General features: G+C 39.2%; 2 protein-coding genes and 1 non-coding gene across 5 annotated transcripts in view; all 3 read right to left on the bottom strand.

Annotated features, from left to right (window-relative positions):
* LOC105465093 (REL proto-oncogene, NF-kB subunit) overlaps positions 1-18,576 on the bottom strand; it is a 50,803-nt gene that overhangs the window by 9,612 nt on the left and 22,615 nt on the right. For 2 of the 3 annotated variants that reach the window (XM_071076762.1, XM_011713321.3), the window contains 5 exons: positions 3,847-3,987; positions 2,522-2,626; positions 2,211-2,423; positions 717-785; positions 196-264 (listed from right to left, as the gene is read on the bottom strand). In XM_071076762.1, the coding sequence (XP_070932863.1) occupies positions 196-264; positions 717-785; positions 2,211-2,423; positions 2,522-2,626; positions 3,847-3,987 (597 nt within the window). The remainder of the gene's footprint in view (positions 1-195; positions 265-716; positions 786-2,210; positions 2,424-2,521; positions 2,627-3,846; positions 3,988-18,576) is intronic. The other variant, XM_071076763.1, reaches the window with a different exon arrangement.
* Positions 10,075-10,214, bottom strand: LOC112423759 (U4 spliceosomal RNA). The gene has a single exon (XR_003014315.1). It is a non-coding gene; the product is annotated as a U4 spliceosomal RNA (small nuclear RNA).
* On the bottom strand, positions 15,383-15,853 carry LOC139357861 (small nuclear ribonucleoprotein G). Its single transcript, XM_071076764.1, has one exon. It carries the CDS (start codon positions 15,761-15,763, stop codon positions 15,533-15,535), a length of 231 nt encoding a protein of 76 aa, XP_070932865.1. The 5' UTR covers positions 15,764-15,853; the 3' UTR covers positions 15,383-15,532.

Raw genomic sequence — 18,576 nt, 5'->3', positions numbered from 1 at the left:
ATTCCAAAAACACGATCGGTTTCTAACACAACCTTCAGAAGTCATGCTTAATTTATTCTATACTGAAAGCATGAAAAATTTGGAGAGAAAATTTTCAAAGAAGCAGTTATTCATTCCTAAAAACAGAATTCCAATATATTGTGCACAGCACTGGTCTTTCTGATCACGAGAAATATGCTATAGGAAATAAAATACCTTTTTTGAAGTATCTTCCTTCTCCAATTGAACCGAGGAGACCAGGTCTTGGTCTCTCAGGAAAATTAACTGTTAGGATAAAGTTTTTCCATTATTAAATGGCATCTGAAAAATAACATTATCAGTTAAAATCTGAAAAACTGGCAGGGAGTGGTGGCTCCCACCTGCACTTTGGGAGGCCGAGGTGGGTGGATCACCTGAGGTCAGGAGTTCAAGACCATCCTGGTCAACAAGGCAAAACCCCGTTTCTACTAAAAATACAAAAATTAGCCGGGTGTGGTGGCACACACCTGTAATCTCAGTTACCCGGAAGGCTGAGGCAGAATTGTTGAACCTGCAAGGGGAGAGGTTGCAGTGAGTTGAGACTGCCCCACCGCACTCCAGCCTGGGTGACAGACAGAGACGCTGTCTCAAAAAACAAACAAAAACAAAACAAAACAAAAATAATAAAATTTGAAAAACTGAATACAGTAAATAAAACAAAACCTATTTAAATATGAATCGATCCAAAATATTCTTACCGTGATCCTGGCACAGTTTCTGGAAAAGCAGAGTTGTCTTTTGTTTCTTTGCTTTATTGCCATAAGTATCTGATTAGAAAGAAACCAGGAAAGCAGACAAAAAATTATAGGATTGTTTCCTCTCCTTTAATAAACAAATATTTTATTCACATATAGAAAATGTTTTCAATAAATACATATGTAATTTAGATTAAATAAGTATTATAGAATACGTCCCAAATCAGTAGTATCAGTAGAAAAGGATATTTTTCTCTTAGTAAAAAATTGTTTAAAGTAATCCCAGCACTTTGGGAGGCTGAGGCAGGTGGATCACTTGAGCCCAGGAGTTTGAGGCCAACCTGAGCAACATGGCAAAACCCTGTCTCCATAAAAAACAGAAAAACTGGCGGGGTGCAGTGGCTCATGCCTGCAATCCCAGCACTTTGGGAGGCTGAGGCAGGTGGATCACCTGAGTTCAGGAGCTTGAGACCAGCTTGGCCAACATGGTGAAACCCCATCTCTACTAAAAATAATACAAAATTAGTTGGGTGTGGTGGCACATGCCAGTAGTCCCAGCTAATCAGGAGGCTGAGACAGGAGAACTGCTTGAACCCAAGAGGCAGAGGCTGCAGTGAGCCGGGATTACGTCACTGTACTCCAGCCTGGGCAAGACAGAGTGAGACTCCATCTCAAAACAAAAAAACAAAAAAATCCCACCAAAATTAGCCAGGTGTGGTGGTGTGCACCTGTAGTCCCAGGTACTCAGGAGGCTGAGGTGGGATGATCACCTGAGCACAGGAGGTTGAAGTTCTGGTAAACCACGATCATGCCACTGTACTCCAGCTTGAGTGACAGAGTGAGACCCTGTCTCAAAAAAACCCAAAACAAACTGTTCAAAATGTTCATCTTGTTTTCTTATCACACAAGTCAGTAATGTCAACTAGTGCAATAAGGTTTGATAAGAAACCAATATAGAGACTATTCTCTGAGTGGTAAGTGCACAAGGACTAAAATAGACCTTCAAAAATAAAACAAATTTTAGTAAGCAGTTTAGATACTTTGAAATTATTCCATCCTAATCAAACCTCTTTCTGAAGAAAGAGATGCAGAGACAAGTCTAGCCAACATGGTGAAACCCTGGCTCTACTAAAACTACAAAAGTAGCCTGGCGTGGTGGCACGTGCCTGTATAGTCCCAGCTACTCGGGAGGCTGAGGCAGGAGAATCGCTTGAACCCGGGAGGTGGAGGTTGCAGTGAGCTAAGATTGTGCCACTGCACTCTAGCCTGGGTGACAGTGAGACTCTGTCTCAAAGAAAAACGAAAAACAAAAAAACAAAACAAAACCAAAAAAACAAAGAAATGCAAAGAGCATAAAGAAAAAACCCAACAGAAAGCTTCCAGGAAAAGAAACATAAATTGTGAATATACATAACTGTACTCAAATGAATCTTACAAGATGTTATTAGCAGGACCACTTTAAGAAATATATAAATTATCACCAGCAAAATGTCATACCTTTTTCATCTGGCAGATATCTAAAATCCATAGATTCACTAACTTCCTGGTCAGAAGGTCTCCGCAACTGCATTTTTACTGTTACGGGTTCTGTGATAGCTTTGCAATATGGCGGAGTTTTGAAAACAATGGCTACTTGACGGTGTACATCAGCTTGTGAAAAGATGCCTTTTGCTTCCCAATCGTTCAACACAAAACGAACTTCTATGTCATCTAGTGAATAAGAAACCAAAAAAATAATAATGGGAAAACAAAGTAACTGCATCTATTAATCTAAAATTTATTCTAAATTCAATGAAATAAATAAATACCTTTCTGAACTTTGTCGCAAAGTAGAAATATTTCATCTCCTCCTCTGACACTTCCACAATTCTTGTTTACACGACAAATCCTTAATTCTGCAGTATTTGGCGCACCTAAATAAAAAGGATTTTCAAAAAAACGAGTTGCTACCTTAGTAATATTTTATTCCTTTTTGCAGGGGAGAATTTGAGGAAAACCATATACAGAATAAAAGTTTTAGTGTATAAAGAACACTAAATACATTAATCATCTATGTATCTGTCCACTTCCTTTCTAACTGCTTTACTTCAGACTTTGTGGCTTCATTTCTAGGTAATGACATATTCTTTAATTACATCTCCCTGCTTCTAAATTCTGATTCTGCCAGTCAATCCTATGCACTGTCACCAGATTAATCTTCATAAATCATGACCATATCTCTATGGCAATACAATTTTCCCTACGGCAATACATCTCCCTATGGCAATACAACTTTCATGCTTCCTATTATGTGGCCATAAGATTATTATAATTATTCCTGGCATTTAAAGCTCTACATGATAAGGATACTCTGATCTACCTTTATAGCCCTACATCTCTCTATCCTTCTACACATAAAACAGGTATGGCCATACACCATTGGTGGACATATATATAAGTCTATGTACACACACACACACACACACACACACACACACACACACACAGTATTTTGGGGGAAAGTTTCATAATCTTTTAAAATGAGATATATCCATATCCTTTGATCCAGCATTTGCCATGCAGTGAGGCATGATTACACCACTGCACTCCAGCTTGGGTGACAGAGTGAGACCCTGTCTCCAAAAAAAAACCAATTAAAAAAAAACATATACAAGAATATGTATTGCAGTACAGTTTGCTAGGCCAAAAAGAAAAAATGAGAAAAGAAACAAACCAAATGTCTTATAAGAAGGTAATTAATAAAATTATGATATAACTACATAATAAAATATGCTGCTACTGAAAAGAATAAGGTGATTGAAAGGAAAATGTTCAAGATATATGGTAAGAAGAAAGTTTTTAAACAATCATCACTTATGATTTTAAGTTGCCACAATTGTACTGTGTCAAAAATGATGACGACAATGTATTTATGTATATATAGGAAGAAAAAACTGGTAAAATATGCACCTAAGGATAGTGATTATCCCTGGAGGATGAGATTAGAGAAGATTTCCTTTCTGTTATATATTTCTGTAATGCCTGGAAGTTTTCCTATCATGAATATATTGTTTTTCTAATTACCAAAATACTTTTAAGACTTAAACCATTACAAAAAAACAAGACTACAAATGTAAGAAAATGAAGTACTTACGGTTATCATAAATTGGGTTCGAGACAACAGGAGGAAGAGCAGTCGTCAAATTACCATGTTCATCAGGGAGGAAAACTTGAAAACATAATCTCACCACATTGAGGTCACAATCTTCAATATCATTCAGCTGTTTTTCAGGGACTGAATAGTAAAAAAAAAAAAAAAAAATTTAAGAATGTAATAGTCACATAGACCTAAAGTCCTGCTAGGTCCTCCTCCCTGCCCATTATAGCCAATAACCTTGAATAGAATCCAAATCTGTACGAATACAAATAGGATAGTATACAAAGAATGCCTTGTATCATTCTTATCAAGTAGTCACTATCAAACAGTATTTAATAAATTATAGCCATGTTCAGGAAGTAACTATCTCCTCAGCTGGGGATAATCCCAAGTTGACATTAATACCAAATCAAAGTTTTAAAAAAAGTTGCAAGTTTGTACACAACAAAGAATGGCATTTACCCATTCATTCAACAAACATGTATTTGGTCCAGGTGTTGTATTAAGGACTCTGTAAATTATCTCCTAAATCTGTAAAAGAATTACTTTCATCCTCATTTTACAAATGAGGAACTGAGTTTAATTAGCTTTTTTGAGATGGGGGTCTCACTCTGTTTCCCAGGCTGGAGTGCAATGATGCGATTTTGCCTCACCCCAACCTCTGCCTCCCAGGCTCAAGTGATCTTCCCATCTCAGCCTCCCGAATAGCTGGGACTACAGGCACATGCCACCACGCCCAGCTAATTTTTCTATTTTTTTGTAGAGATGGGGTTTCGCTATGTTGCCCAAGGTGGTCACGAACTCCCAGGCTGAAGTGATCCACCCACCTTGGCCTCCCAAAGTATTGAGTTTACAGGCGTAAGCCACTGAGCCTGGCCTGGAACTGATTTTAAAGAGAGGAATTACTTGCCCAAAGTTTCACAGTGGCAAAGTGGAAATGTGAACTCAAGTCATTAAATTTAGAGCCTATGCTTTTAAAAATTGAACTCTATTAGAAAACTGTACATATGTTATACATAAAAATGACATAAACAAGAATATCTACTAAAATGTGGATCAACATTTTAAGGATGAAATACCAAGAAACAAACAAAGTAAGATAGCTAGTTTCCATAAGAAATTTTATGTGTAAATTAGCTTTGCTTAAAAATTTTTTTAATTAAAAATTTTACAGTTCTATAAAACTAGAAAAGCTCATGACAGAATATAGTATAATAGTTTGTTAAATTAATATTTGAACGAGAAATCCAGTTCCAAAAGAAAATATTGCCTTTTCAAATGCCATAAGCTAAAGCACTAAGTTATATTTTTAAAAAGCATGACATGCACATTATTTACACAACAATTTTACTTTGCAAAGTATTAAATTTTGAAACACTAAATTTAGAAACACAGTTAAGCCCAAATTCCTTATTTTACAGGCAATAACTAATAAAAATGATAATGTATTTTGTACTGTTTTTATTTAATGACACTGACAGCCTACGTAGCTATCACAATATTTAGAAGTATCCCAGTATTAGCATTCTTAGCCTAACCTTTGAAAGAGTGCATTAAAAAAATCTGTACTCTGTACAACTGAAAGGTCAAAATGTTATGATACCAACGCTTGGGTTACAGCAGCATACTCTACTGGCACTATTGTGTAGGCGATACGAGCGCTACCTCTTCAAAACCCATTTTTATAGCATTATAAATGTAGCGTTCAAGATATTAGTGTCTATCAATTGCAAAGATGAGTAATCAATATGCAAAAAAGATAAATTTGTAGCTAGATGTTCCTGATAAGTTTAAAAACAAACCTATGTGAACTCTGTCAATGGATAAACCAACTGTGGTATAGTCCTACAATGGAATAAACTCAGCAATAAGAGAGAACAAACTGGCCAGGCGTGGTGGCTCACGCCTGTATTCCCAGTACTTTGGGAGGCCGAGGTGGGCGGATCATGAGGTCAGGAGATCGAGAACATCCTGGCTACCACGGTGAAACCCCGCCTCTACTAAAAATACAAAAAATTAGCCGGGCATGGGGGCGGGCGCCTATAATCCCAGCTACTCAGGAGGGTGAGGGAGGAGAATGGTGAACCCGGGAGACAGAGTTTGTAGTGAGCCAAGATCGTGCCACTGCACTCCAGCCAGGGGGACAGAGCGATACTCCATCTCAAAAAAAAAGAAAAAGAAAAAAAGAACTATGGGGGGTATATACTCCCAAATGAATGTATCTCAAAACCATGCTGAGCAAAAGAAACCAGATACAAAAGTATACTGTATGCTTCCATTTATATGCAGTTTTAGAAAAGATTAATCTCCAGTGACAGAAGGCAGATTAGTAATTGAGGCAGAGGCAGGGTAGGGAAATGAACGAGAAGGGGACCACGGAAATTTTAGGGGGTAATGGAGATGTTCCACATCTTGATTGTGGTGGTGGTTATGTGGCAGGATATATTCTGGTAGATTTTATTGCATCTCAATAAAAATTTATTTTAAATATTTTTAGGCCGGGCGCGGTGGCTCAAGCCTGTAATCCTAGCACTTTGGGAGGCCGAGACGGGCGGATCACGAGGTCAGGAGATCGAGACCATCCTGGCTAACACAGTGAAACCCCGTCTCTACTAAAAATACAAAAAATTAGCCGGGCGAGGTGGCGGGCGCCTGTAGTCCCAACTACTCGGGAGGCTGAGGCAGGAGAATGGCGTGAACCCGGGAGGCGGAGCTTGCAGTGAGCTGAGATCCGGCCATTGCACTCCAGCCTGGGCGGCAGAGCGAGACTCCGTCTCAAAAAAAATAATAATAAAAAATAAAAAATAAATAAATATTTTTAAATGTTACATAAAAGAAAAATAAATAAACTGGTCAATAAGCCAAAGTTTAAAAACATTTAGTCACATAATAGCTCTACAGGGAAGAAATTTTACCTACCTCTCAGAAAAAATCACTATTTATGAGATTTTGCTTTGAATCTTCTCAATGTGTGGAAATACAATTACTACTGCATCTGAATTACTTTCATCTCTGCACAACATGGTTAAAAACTACTGACAGGCAAGAACGACAGATACCCTTTTTTACCCAATGCAAAATTCAGTGTAAGGCTGAAAACCCAGTTCAAAACTTCTTTTCTATAAAGCCTAACTTCATCCTCTGCAGTGGAAGGAATATTTCTCCTCTCTAAATCAGTGCAAGACTTGACCTATCCCTTTTTTTTTTTTGAGACGGAGTCTTGCTCTGTTGCCCAGGCTGGAGTGCAGTGGCACGATCTCGGCTCACTGTAAGCTCCACCTCCTCGGTTCACACCATTCTCCTGCCTTAGCCTCCCGAGTAGCTGGGACTACAGGTGCCCACCACCATGCCCGGCTAATTTTTTTTTTTTTTTTTTTTGTATTTTTAGTAGACGGGGTTTCACTGTGTTAGCCAGGATGGTCTCGATCTCCTGATCTCATGATCTGCCCGCCTCGGCCTCCCAAAGTGCTGGGATTACAGGCGTGAGCCACCGCGTCTGGACGACCTATACCTTTCTTATGCACTTAAAAGTTTTAAAATCTTACATGATAACCATTTATGTATGCCTCTTCTATCTTATTAGACAAAGTTTCAAATGAAGCCAGAAGGGGTGTCTGATGTATCTCCACTAGGCATCGAACATAGTGGTTTACAAACATTTGATATTTATTATACATTTCCTCAATTAACATAAATGACTGAAGAATTACTTAAAGGCCTATCAAATAACCAAACATTTAGATATTTTTTACAAATTACTGAAGAAAGCATAAAGTAAAAGTTAATAAAAAAGAAGTTCTACTTTTGGTAATGGCAGATGATAATCCATAAACTGGGACCAATTCAACCATAAGAAAGTGGAAAAAATATGAAACAAAATTTCTCTAATGACATCAGACAGTTAACAAGGTCATAAAAAATCATGGGACCAAGATAGGAGAGAAGAAAACCCACAGTTCAGAATGAGAGGCCACTTTTATCTAAATATAGCCTGACAATTTTCTAAGAGATGGTTAAGAAGATTGAGATGAACTCTCAATAAACTATGGGGGAAAATAAAGGAGTTAAGAGTCTGCCAAGGATGTGGGATCTGATAAATACCCAAGGCTTTGGGGGATTTGAGGTCTGGAAGAGCTATACCCTAGGAGTACGGGTGAACTGGAAACATATCAGATTTCAGGGATGAAAGCCCATCTTCAAATAACCTAAATCATTCACTGATTTTAGGTGATCTGGGATTGCTAGTGTACTTGGCCACTAGCCAGAAGAAAATTTTCTGCAGGGAGATAATATTGTAGGCCTAAAATCTTTACACTTTTTCACAGAAAATGACTGGTATTTTATCTTAGATAATCAGACATATGAGGAGGCAAAATAAAAATTTTTTTTTTTTAAAAAGAAAGCAACAGGCAATAAAAACATACCACAAAATATCCAAATAATGAAGTTTTCAGAAACATAATTTAAAGTAACTATACTTAATATATTCAAGGAATTAAGATTGAGAGTTTACTGGAGATCTTGAAACTGAAAAAAAGGAATCAAATTCTAGAACTGAAAAATATAATAAATTGAGATGAAGAATACAATCAAATTTATCAAAAGTTTTATAGAAAATATGTTGTGTCTTGTCTTTTTATACCCCAAGGATTAAAATGTTTACCAACGTAGTCTACCATAAATTTTTAAAGTGTTGATTCACTTTAAAGCCTTTAATCCATCTTCAGCTGATATTTGTATATGATATGAGGTAGGGAATCCAACTTAATTAAATAACTATTTTTTTCAAGCTTCCTTTCTCAAACATTTCCTCCTTTCCTCTTGATATGACATGCCACCTCTGTCATACATTAAAGTCGCGTATTTCCTTAGCTCTGTTTCTGGGCTCTCAATTCTTTTTCTTTTTTCAATAATTATACATTTTTATCTTATAAAAATTGGGTGAATATGTAGATTTAAATTGACAAAAATGTGTATTGAACAGTTCTGTCTTTTATAGCTTAAAAGAAAGATTTTGGACGAAAATGAAATATCTCTTCTTGAAATGATTTATTTCTATTTTATAATACTTTTGAGCACTCTTGCAACTTCAGAAGATCTTTTATATTTTTAATTTCAAATCTGCTTATACAAACAGTAAGTCTTCACTTAATGTCCTCTAGGATGATGTCTATAGGTTCTTGGAAATCACAACTTCAAGTGAAACAACACTGTAATAAAACCAATTTTACCATAGGCTAATCAATATAAATAAGAGTTAAGTTTCTACGGCAAACTTCTGGTCACAAAAACATCACTGAATTTATAAGTAAAGACCAAAACACTTGTAATATTAAATACTGAAATAAATCTGAGCTATACATACATTTAAGAAAGATTAATAAAAACAAGTTAAGATAATGATTTACCCAATTATTCCAGTTCAGGGTCACAGGTTATTGGAGTCTCTTCGGGGCTCTCAATTCTACTCTAATTAGTCAATCTGTCTATTCTTATCCCAATATGACACTGCCTTAATTAGTATTAATACTTCTCTCCGATGAGGTCAATTTCTCCTCACTGTTCTTTTTCTATAAAGTATTCTGTTCCTCTTTAGAATTACCATATTTAATATGGAATTGCATTGAATCTATTTATCAAGTGGGGGAAAATGACTTTTTTTTTTTTTTTTGAGACAAGAGTCTTGCTCTTCACCCAGGCTGGAGTGCAGTGGCATGATCTTGGCTCACTGCAACCTCCACCTCCTGGGTTCAAGTGATTCTCCTGCCTCAGCCTCCCGAGTAGCTGGGACTACAGGCCCATGCCACCACGCCCAGCTAATTTTGTATTTTAAGTAGGGACAGGGTTTCATCATGTTGGCCAGGATAGTCTCAATCTCTTGACCTCGTGATCCGCCCACCTTGGCCTCCCAAAGTGCTGGGATTACAGGTGTGAGCCACCGTGCCCAGCCCAGGAAAATGACATTTTTACAATATTACTATTAGAGAGCATGGAATATCTCTCCATTTATTTAAGTATTCTCTAAGATCTCATAATAAAATTTTATAATTTCCCCTAAAGAAATCTTGATTATCATTTCTTTGTTTCTACGTACTTTGTATTTCCTGACGATATTTGCTTTAATGATGTTTTCTAGCTATTTGCTGCTGAGGTATGGAAACATGATTGACTTTTGTATACTAATTTTACATCCACTAATCCTTTTAAACTTTATTTTTTATTCAGTCTCCAAAAAGACTGTCAAAAATTGCCAATGCCGACTATACTGAAAGTCATGACAACAGGGTATTAGGAAAAAGTTTTCAATTAACAATAACCACTCCTGAGATAAACCTCACTTGGCTATACTGTCAATGTGCAAAGCTCACTCTTTTAAACTTATTTGAAAAATCCATTTATATATCTTTTGGGTTATCACTATAATAATTTCAAATAATTACAGTTTAATTTCCTCATTTTTCAATCCTATGCCTCTACTTTTTGGGGGAGTCTCACTGTACACTGGCTACAATGCTCACTGCCCTGGCTATGATCTTCACTACAATGTTGAATAGAAGTGGTAAAAGTGTGCCTCGGTTTCTCATTCTTAATTTCAAAGTGAATGCTTCTGATATTTCTTTTAGGATAACGCTTACTGTAGGCTTTTTAATAGATACATATTCTATAATACAAAATGCAGTGTTTTATTCTGTAATGTGAAAACTGATACTCAGTTTTGTTTTGTTTTGTTTGAGATGGAGTCTCACTCTGTAGCCCAGGTTAGAGTGCAGTGTTGTGATCTTGGCTCACTGCAGCCTCCAGCTCCAGGGTTTAAGAGATTCTCATGCCTCAGCCTCCCAAGTAGCTGGGATTACAGGCGTGCACCACCATGCCTGGCTAATTTTTGTATTTTTAGTAGAGACAGGGTTTCACCATGTTGGCCAGGCTGGTCTGGAACTCCTGACCTCAAGTGATCTGCCCACCTTGGGCCCCCATAGTGCTGGGATTACAGGTGTGAGCGGCCATGCCTGGCCTGATACTCAGTTTTAACATTTGCAAAAACTAACGGAAGGAAGCATGAGACCAATAAAATGCTCTTAAATTCCTCTTAAACTAGTTTAAAATTTCACTTTGTAGTTAGTCAAAAGAATGTAAGGTAATAACTATTCTACTTCCTTTTTATGTGTTTTTGGTTTTTTTTTGTTTTTGTTTTTGTCTTTTGAGACGGAGTCTCGCTCTGTCGCCCAGGCTGGAGTGCAATGATGCGCTTGGTTCACTGCAAGCTCTGCCTCCCAGGTTCACGCCATTCTCCTGCCTCAGCCTCCCAAGTAGCTGGGACTCCAGGCGCCCATCACCACGCCCAGCTAATTTTTTGTATTTTTAGTAGAGACGGGTTTTCACCATGTTAGCCAGGATGGTCTTGATCTCCTGACCTCGTGATCCGACCGCCTCGGCCTCCCAAAGTGTTGGGATGACAGGCGTGAGCCACCGCGCCCAGCCCCTTCCTTTTTATGTTAAATGTTTAATCTACCTTTAGAAAGAAATATCACTCCTTTAACCCTAAAATCAGGTGTGTAATGAGAATTTCATTTTTAACCAAGAAGATATTATCATGCTACATTTCTTTCATAAGCAGGAATTAACTTTTTACAATCAATTATGATATTTACTAGCTCTAGAAGTGTAACATTTCTAAAATTCTAATACTGTCAAACACTACTAAAATAAATAATAAGGCAAAAATACACAGCATATGGAATAACAATTTTTTTTTTTTTTTTTTGAGACGGAGTCTTGCTCTGTCGTCAGGCTGGAGTGCAGTGGCGCCATCTCAGCTCACTGCAACCTCCGCCTCCGGGTTCAAATGATTCTCCTCCTGCCTCAGCCTCCCAAGTAGCTAGGACTACAGGTGTGCACCACCATGCCCAGCTAATTTTTGTATTTTTAGTAGAGATAGGGTTTCACCACGTTGGCCAGGATGGTCTGTATCTCTTGACCTCGTGATCCACCCATCTCGGCCTCCCAAAGTGCTGGGATTATAGGCATGAGTCACTGCACCCGGCCTGGAATAACAATTTTAAGAACTATGTCTCAGCCAGGCAAGGTGGCTCATGCCTGTAATCTCAGCACTTTAGGAAACTGAGGCAGGAAGTTCACTTCAGCTCAGGAGTTCAACACCAGCCTGGGCAACATACGGAGACCCTGTCTCTACAAATCATAGAAAAAAAAAAAAATGAACTAGGTCTCACTTAAGGACAAATTTTAAATTTAGTTATAATTAATTTACATTTTTGTTACTTAAAAAGTATATAAACTATCCTATATATATAATAATAAAAGCTGACATTTAAGTGTTCATGTGCCAGGCACACGGTAAAGATGCTAGAAGTATACTAGAAGTATATCATTAATTTACTCAATCTTTCAACATACTTATTGAGTATCTATTATGTGCTACCCCAGTAAAATGTTAGATACAAATATGAAAAGACAATGCCTGACCTCAGTGAGATGAGTATCCGGATGAGAAATAGATACATAAACTGAAATTATATAATGCAACATGAAAAATGTTATAATGGAAGTATGCTCAAGGAATACTGAAAGCAAGAAAGTACACAAGTTCTGCCTAGGGTAATGAAAAAAAGGCTTCAAAAACTCTGACTGCAATGAAGAAAGGACAACGAAGTACATATGAGCCAGTTTTTTCAAGCTTTAAGTTCTCAGTTGTAAGGAAAGGCTTTTTCTTGTATTAGACCAGACTTCAGAAATAAGAATCTATGTTAGACTACTTGTCTTATTAAACTGTATTCCCTTTCAGACTACTAAGTAATGTAGTTTTCCCAAACTCAACTGTATAGCAGCCTTTTACTCTCATAATGACTCAAGATTCTCTTCGTGGGAAAATAGCAAAATACCTAATAAAACTTAATTGCAAATTCTTTATTGTCAAAATCAATTTTATTGCACAAAATTTAAAATTTAATATAGAGTTTAGATATTCTATGGAGTTTAACTGCTGCATACTAGAAATCCTAACATTTCATTACCAAAACACGTAACTAGAAAATGATATATAATTAAAAATTTTTTGGCCGGGCGCGGTGGCTCACACCTGTAATTCCAACACTTTGGGAGGCTGAGGTGGGCGGACCACGAGGTCAGGAGATGGAGACCATCCTGGCTAACATGGTGAAATCCCGTCTCTACTAAAAAATACAAAAAATTAGCCAGGCATGGTGGTGGGTGCCTGGAGTCCCAGCTACTTGGGAGGCTGAGGCAGGAGAAGGGCGTGAACCCGGGAGGCGGAGCTTGCAGTGAGCCGAGATGGCGCCACTGCACTCCAGCCTGGGCGATAGAGCGAGACTCTGTATCAAAAATAACAATAATTTTTTTCAACTTTTGCAGTTAAGAGTCCTCTACAAAGTCTAACTGCCACTCTTGTTCTAGCTAAGTACACACTGTTAAAATCTGATATTGGAGTCTTTAAATTCCTCACCCAAGTTAGACTTTGGCACATATTAAACAATTTGAATAATCCTTTACTTGAAGCCTCAAATTTGACAGTATTAAACTGCTTTATGTCCCCTTAGATACTGTTCCTTAGTTTTAAAGAACTAATGACAAGAAAGATACAGACCGACCTTAAAACAACTAACTGGGGAATCTATTGTGTGCAGGCAGAAACTCAATAGCTCAAGGCACTTAGCTGAGAAGATAGAGATTTATGTAACAGTAAAACAAATACATTGTTTAGGTGCCAAAGTGAAATGGAAACAAGATTCCATCACAGACCCTGTCCACAATGAGCATAAAATTAATATTTGAAGACAATTCCTGAAGAATCAAATGATCTAACAGATAACACAAAACTTTCAATGATTAATTGCTGAGTATACAGTATAATTAGGAAGATACTACCACAGACTTAAGAGAACTGAGAAGGCTTTCAGGGCATCTTAGATAAGGAAAACAACTGTGATATTTTTGGTAGAAAAGTACAAATAAGACATGTTCGTCCATTTATTCTTTCAACATTTTTTTGTCTGTTTTGTTTTTTGAGACGGGGTCTCACTGTTATCTAGGCTGAAGTGCAGCGGGATGATCTGGGCTCACTGCAACCCAGCCTGCTGGGCTCAAGTGATCCTCCCACCTCAGCCTCTGGAGCAGGCTGGGACTTGCAGCAAGCACCACTATACCCACCCAATTTTTTGTAAGACGGGGTTTCACCACGTTGGCCAGGCAGGTCTCGAACTCCTAGACTCAAGTGATCAACCACCTCGGCCTCCCCAAGTGCTGGGATTATAGGCATGAGCCACCGTGCCTGGCCCTTTAAACACATTTTAATCAAGCTTCTTTCATGTGCCAGAGATACATGGAAGACAGATCTCATCCTCCAGAATTTCATGATTTAGTGAAGGAAAAACATGTAAACAAAGTTATAGCAAACCATATTAGAAATATATACAGGATGGCCGGGTGCGGTGGCTCACGCCTGTAATCCCAGCACTTTGGGAGGCTGAGGCGGGTATATCACAAGGTCAGGAGATCGAGACCATCCTGGCTAACATGGTGAAACCCCGTCTCTACTAAAAATACAAAAAAAAATTAGCCGGGTGTGCTGGCAGGCACCTGTAGTCCCAGTAACTCAGGAGGCTGAGGCAGGAGAATGGCATGAACCTGGGAGGTGGAGCTTGCAGTGAACCTAGATCTCGCCACTGCACTCCAGCCTGGGCGAAGACTCCATCTTAAAAAAGAAAAAAGAAAAAAAGAAAGAAATATATACAGGTACTGGCCAGGCACGGTGGCTCATGCCTGTAATCCCAGCACTGTGGGAGGTCGAGGTGGGCAGATCACCTGAGGTCAGGAGTTCAAGACCAGTCTGGCCATGGTGAAACCCCGTCTCTACTAAAAATACAAAAAAAATTAGCCGGGCGTGGTGGTGCGCACCTGTAATCCCAGCTACTCAGGAGGCTGAGGCAGGAGAATCACTTGAACCTGGGAGACAGAGGTTGCGGTGAGCCAAGATTGTATATATATATACAGGTACTTTGGGAAAACAGAGTAAAGGTCAGGGAAGGCTTTAAAGAAGATGTGATCCTTAAACTTGGAGGATGAGTAAGAAAAATTCACCAGGCAGATCAGGGTATTTCATGCAAAGGAACTGCACGTATAAAAGCACAGAGGTAAGAAAGAACATGGCTCTTCTAACGGTGCAGATAGTTCAGAATGGCAGAAACAAGTTACGTGCATGTGTGCACTCAGTGGTAGAGGAAGGTGGGGTAGGAAGCTGAGGTACAGAATGAAAGACAGAATGGAAAGCAAGGCTTCCAGATTATGAAAGGCTTTAAATGCCATACTTGACAAGCTGAATTCAGCATGTAGATCAGATCAAAGTTCCTCAAAGTAGACTCTGTGGATCACTTGCATCAGAATCATCTGAGATAGAGATTTTCTTTTCTTTTTTTTTTTTTTTAAGATTCTTCCACTTTAATGCATAAAACCCTTTGATATCAGTGTCAACCAGGAAAATTCATGTTAGAAAAAATTGGAATGAGAGCTAATATTCTATATTCAGAACATTTGAGAAAGCATTTTTGACTATTACAAAAGTTTATTTAACAAAAAGTCTAATATGAAAATGTATATGACCTAATTTCCCTATGGAGAGAGGACATGGGTTTCTCTGCTGAACAGCCATTATTTATACTCGTTCCAAGGCTTCTAACATGATGATACTATTTCCTCGTATTACCACCATTCCAATATTGTTCTGTTGCCCACTAGTTGCCATCTCCACACATTCATCTATCACAAGGTTCATAAAGGGATCAAATCCCCGCAATATTCCTTGGACATGTCTGCCACCATTTAATTTCAATGATAACTTCTTGTCCATAAATTTTTTCAACTCGGGAGGGTGAGCTTTGCTCATGGCGTATACTCCGCAGACTCACAGACGCCTTGGAACTGAATGCACGGCTTCCCTCAGGCTCCCGCGGTAGCGAGATTTTCAAATTGTAGTTTGGGAACCACTGACTGTAAAATTAATTTAGTGGGCTAGGTAAGCACTAACAAAGCAAGAGAGAAAGAAAAAGAAGAGAAAGGAAAGGTATAGAATAGAATAGAGAACACTGCATGTAGTAGGGTGATATGGTTTGGCTCTGTGTCTCCACCCAAATCTCATCTTGAATTGTACTCCCATAACTCTCATGCGTTGTGGGAGGGACCCAGTGGGAGATAATCTGAATCATCAGGGTGGTTCCCCCATACTGCTCTCGTGGTAGTGAATAAGTCTCACAAGATATGATGGTTTTATCAGGGGTTTCTGCTTTTGCATTTTCCTCATTTTCTCTTGCTGCCGCCATGTAAGAAGTGCCTTTCACCTCCTGCCATGATACTGAGGCCTCCCCAGCCATGTGGAAACTGTAAGTCCAATTAAACTTCTTTTTCTTCCCATTCTCAGGTACGTCTTTATCAGCAGAGTGAAAACGGACTAATACACAGGGTATCGTTGTCCTAAGGGTGTGGTGTATGTATATATATTGAGCTGAAAAATAAAATCTATTTCTTACTGTGGGTCACAGTCAAAGAGTTAAGAAATACTGATCTAGATGTTTGTTAAAATGCAGATTCCCAGCACACCTGTCTTTCAAGTCACCTGCTTGGCCCTCTTCCAAGTGTACTTTTCTTCCTTTCCTTCCTGCTCTAAAGCTTTTTAATAAACTTTCACTCCTGCTCTAAAGCTTGTCTCAGTCTCTCCTTCTGTCTCCTGAGGAGGCAAGAATTGGGGCTGCTGCAGACCTGAACAGATACTTCTGGCTGCTAACACACTTTGGTGCCATGTGACTCAGATAAGTTATTATTTTTAAAATGTTTTTTAAAATGCAGATTCCCAGGACCCATACCAGCCCTATCAAATTAGTGGAAGTGAGGCCTGAAATCTACATTTTTAACAAGTACTCAGATATTCCTATGCACATTCAAATTGAGAACCACTGAAGTGCTCGGGAAGGAATGAATGTTTTAAAAACAAGTAAACAACAACAGAAAACGTAAATAGTGGGAAGGATTAACTGGCAGAATTGTTCCTTCCCCAAATCAATATTCATTCAGGCAGCATGGTAGAGCTGTTAAAAGCATGACCTTAGAGCCAGGCTCCCTGTGTTCAAATCCTGGCGCTACCACTCATCAGCTATATAACCTTGAACAAATTACTTTCCTTTTCTTTGCTTAGAGATGGGGTCTCGTTCTGTCGCCCAGGCTGAAGTGCAATAGTGAGAACCCCGTTCACTGCAGGCTTGACCTCCCAGGCTGAAGCAGTTTTCCTACCTCGGCCTCCTGAGTAGCTAAGACCACAGCTGTGTGACACTGCATCTGGTTAATTAAAACATTTCTTTTGTAGAGATGGGGTTTCACCGTATTGCGTAGGCTGGTCTCAAACTACTGGGCTCAAGCAATCCTCTCCACTTTGGCCTCCCAAAGTGCTGGGATTATAGGCGTAAGCCACCGTGCCTGGCCTACTTATTTTTTTTTTTTAATAATCAATTTTTTTTTTTTTTGGAGACGGACTTTCACTCTTGTTGCCCAGGTTAGAGTTCAATGGCACGATCTCAGCTCACCACAACCTCCACCTCCCGGATTCAAGCAATTCTTCTGCCTCAGCCTCCTGAGTAGCTGGGATTACAGATGTGCGCCACCACGCCCGGCTAATTTTTTTTTTTTTTTAATTGAGACAGAGTCTCGTTCTGTTGCCCAGGCTGGAGTGCAGTGGCGCAATCTCGGCTCACTGCAACCTCCACCTCCTGGGTTCAAGCAATTCTCCTGCCTTAGCCTCCCAAGTAGCTGGGACTACAGGTGCATGCCACCACATCCAGCTAATTTTTTGTATTTTTAGTAGAGATGAGGTTTCACCACGTTGGTCAGGCTGGTCTCGAACTCTCGTGATCCACCCTCCTTGGCCTCCCAAAGTGCTGGGATTACAGGCCTCTGTTAACTTTTCTATGCTTCCATTTTCTTATTTATAAAATTGAGTTAATAATAGTACCTATTTCGTAGGTTGTTATAAACATTAAATGAAATAAAATAAAGCACTTACTATCTACCAAGAACTATTTTAAGTGCCATTATGAGTATTCACTATTAATTATCATGCCTGAGTCGCGCTCAGTGGCTCACACCTGTAATCCCAGCACTTTGCGAGGCAGAGACAGGTGGATCACTGGAGCCCAGGAGTCTGAAACCAGCCTGGGGAATATGGCAAAACCCATCTCTACAAAAAATATAAAAACTCTTGCTGGGCGTGGTGGGTAACACCTGTAATCCCAACACTTTTGGAGGCCAAGGCAGGAGGATCACTTGAGGTCGGGAGTTCAAGACCAGGCTGGCCGACATGGTGAAACCCTGTGTCTACTAAAAATACAAAAATTAGCCAGGTATAGTACACGTCTATAATTCCAGCTACTCGAGAGGCTGAGGCACGAGAATTGCTTGAATCCAGGAGGTGGGGGTTGCAGCGAGCCGAGACTGTGACACTGCACTCCAGCCTGGGTGACAGGGTGAGACTCTGTCTCAAAAAAAAAAAAAAATTAGCTGGGCATGGTGATGCACACCTGTAGTCCCAGCTACTTGGGAAGCTGAGGTGGGAGAATCACCTGAGCCTGGGAGATCAAGGCTGCAGTGAGCTGTGATCACATCACTGCACTCCAGCCCAGGCATCTCAAAAAAATGCCTGATTCTGAACTGCCA

The sequence above is a fragment of the Macaca nemestrina genome, chromosome 13 (assembly GCF_043159975.1).
Source record: "Macaca nemestrina isolate mMacNem1 chromosome 13, mMacNem.hap1, whole genome shotgun sequence".
Lineage (NCBI taxonomy): Eukaryota > Metazoa > Chordata > Mammalia > Primates > Cercopithecidae > Macaca > Macaca nemestrina.
The sequence above is the reverse complement of the archived record's forward strand: the minus strand, read 5'-3'. Positions and strand labels throughout refer to the sequence as shown.

Excerpts from the sequence above, each read along its gene's own strand:
- LOC139357861 (XM_071076764.1), bottom strand. The coding sequence starts at position 15,763 with ATGAGCAAAGCTCACCCTCCCGAGTTGAAAAAATTTATGGACAAGAAG.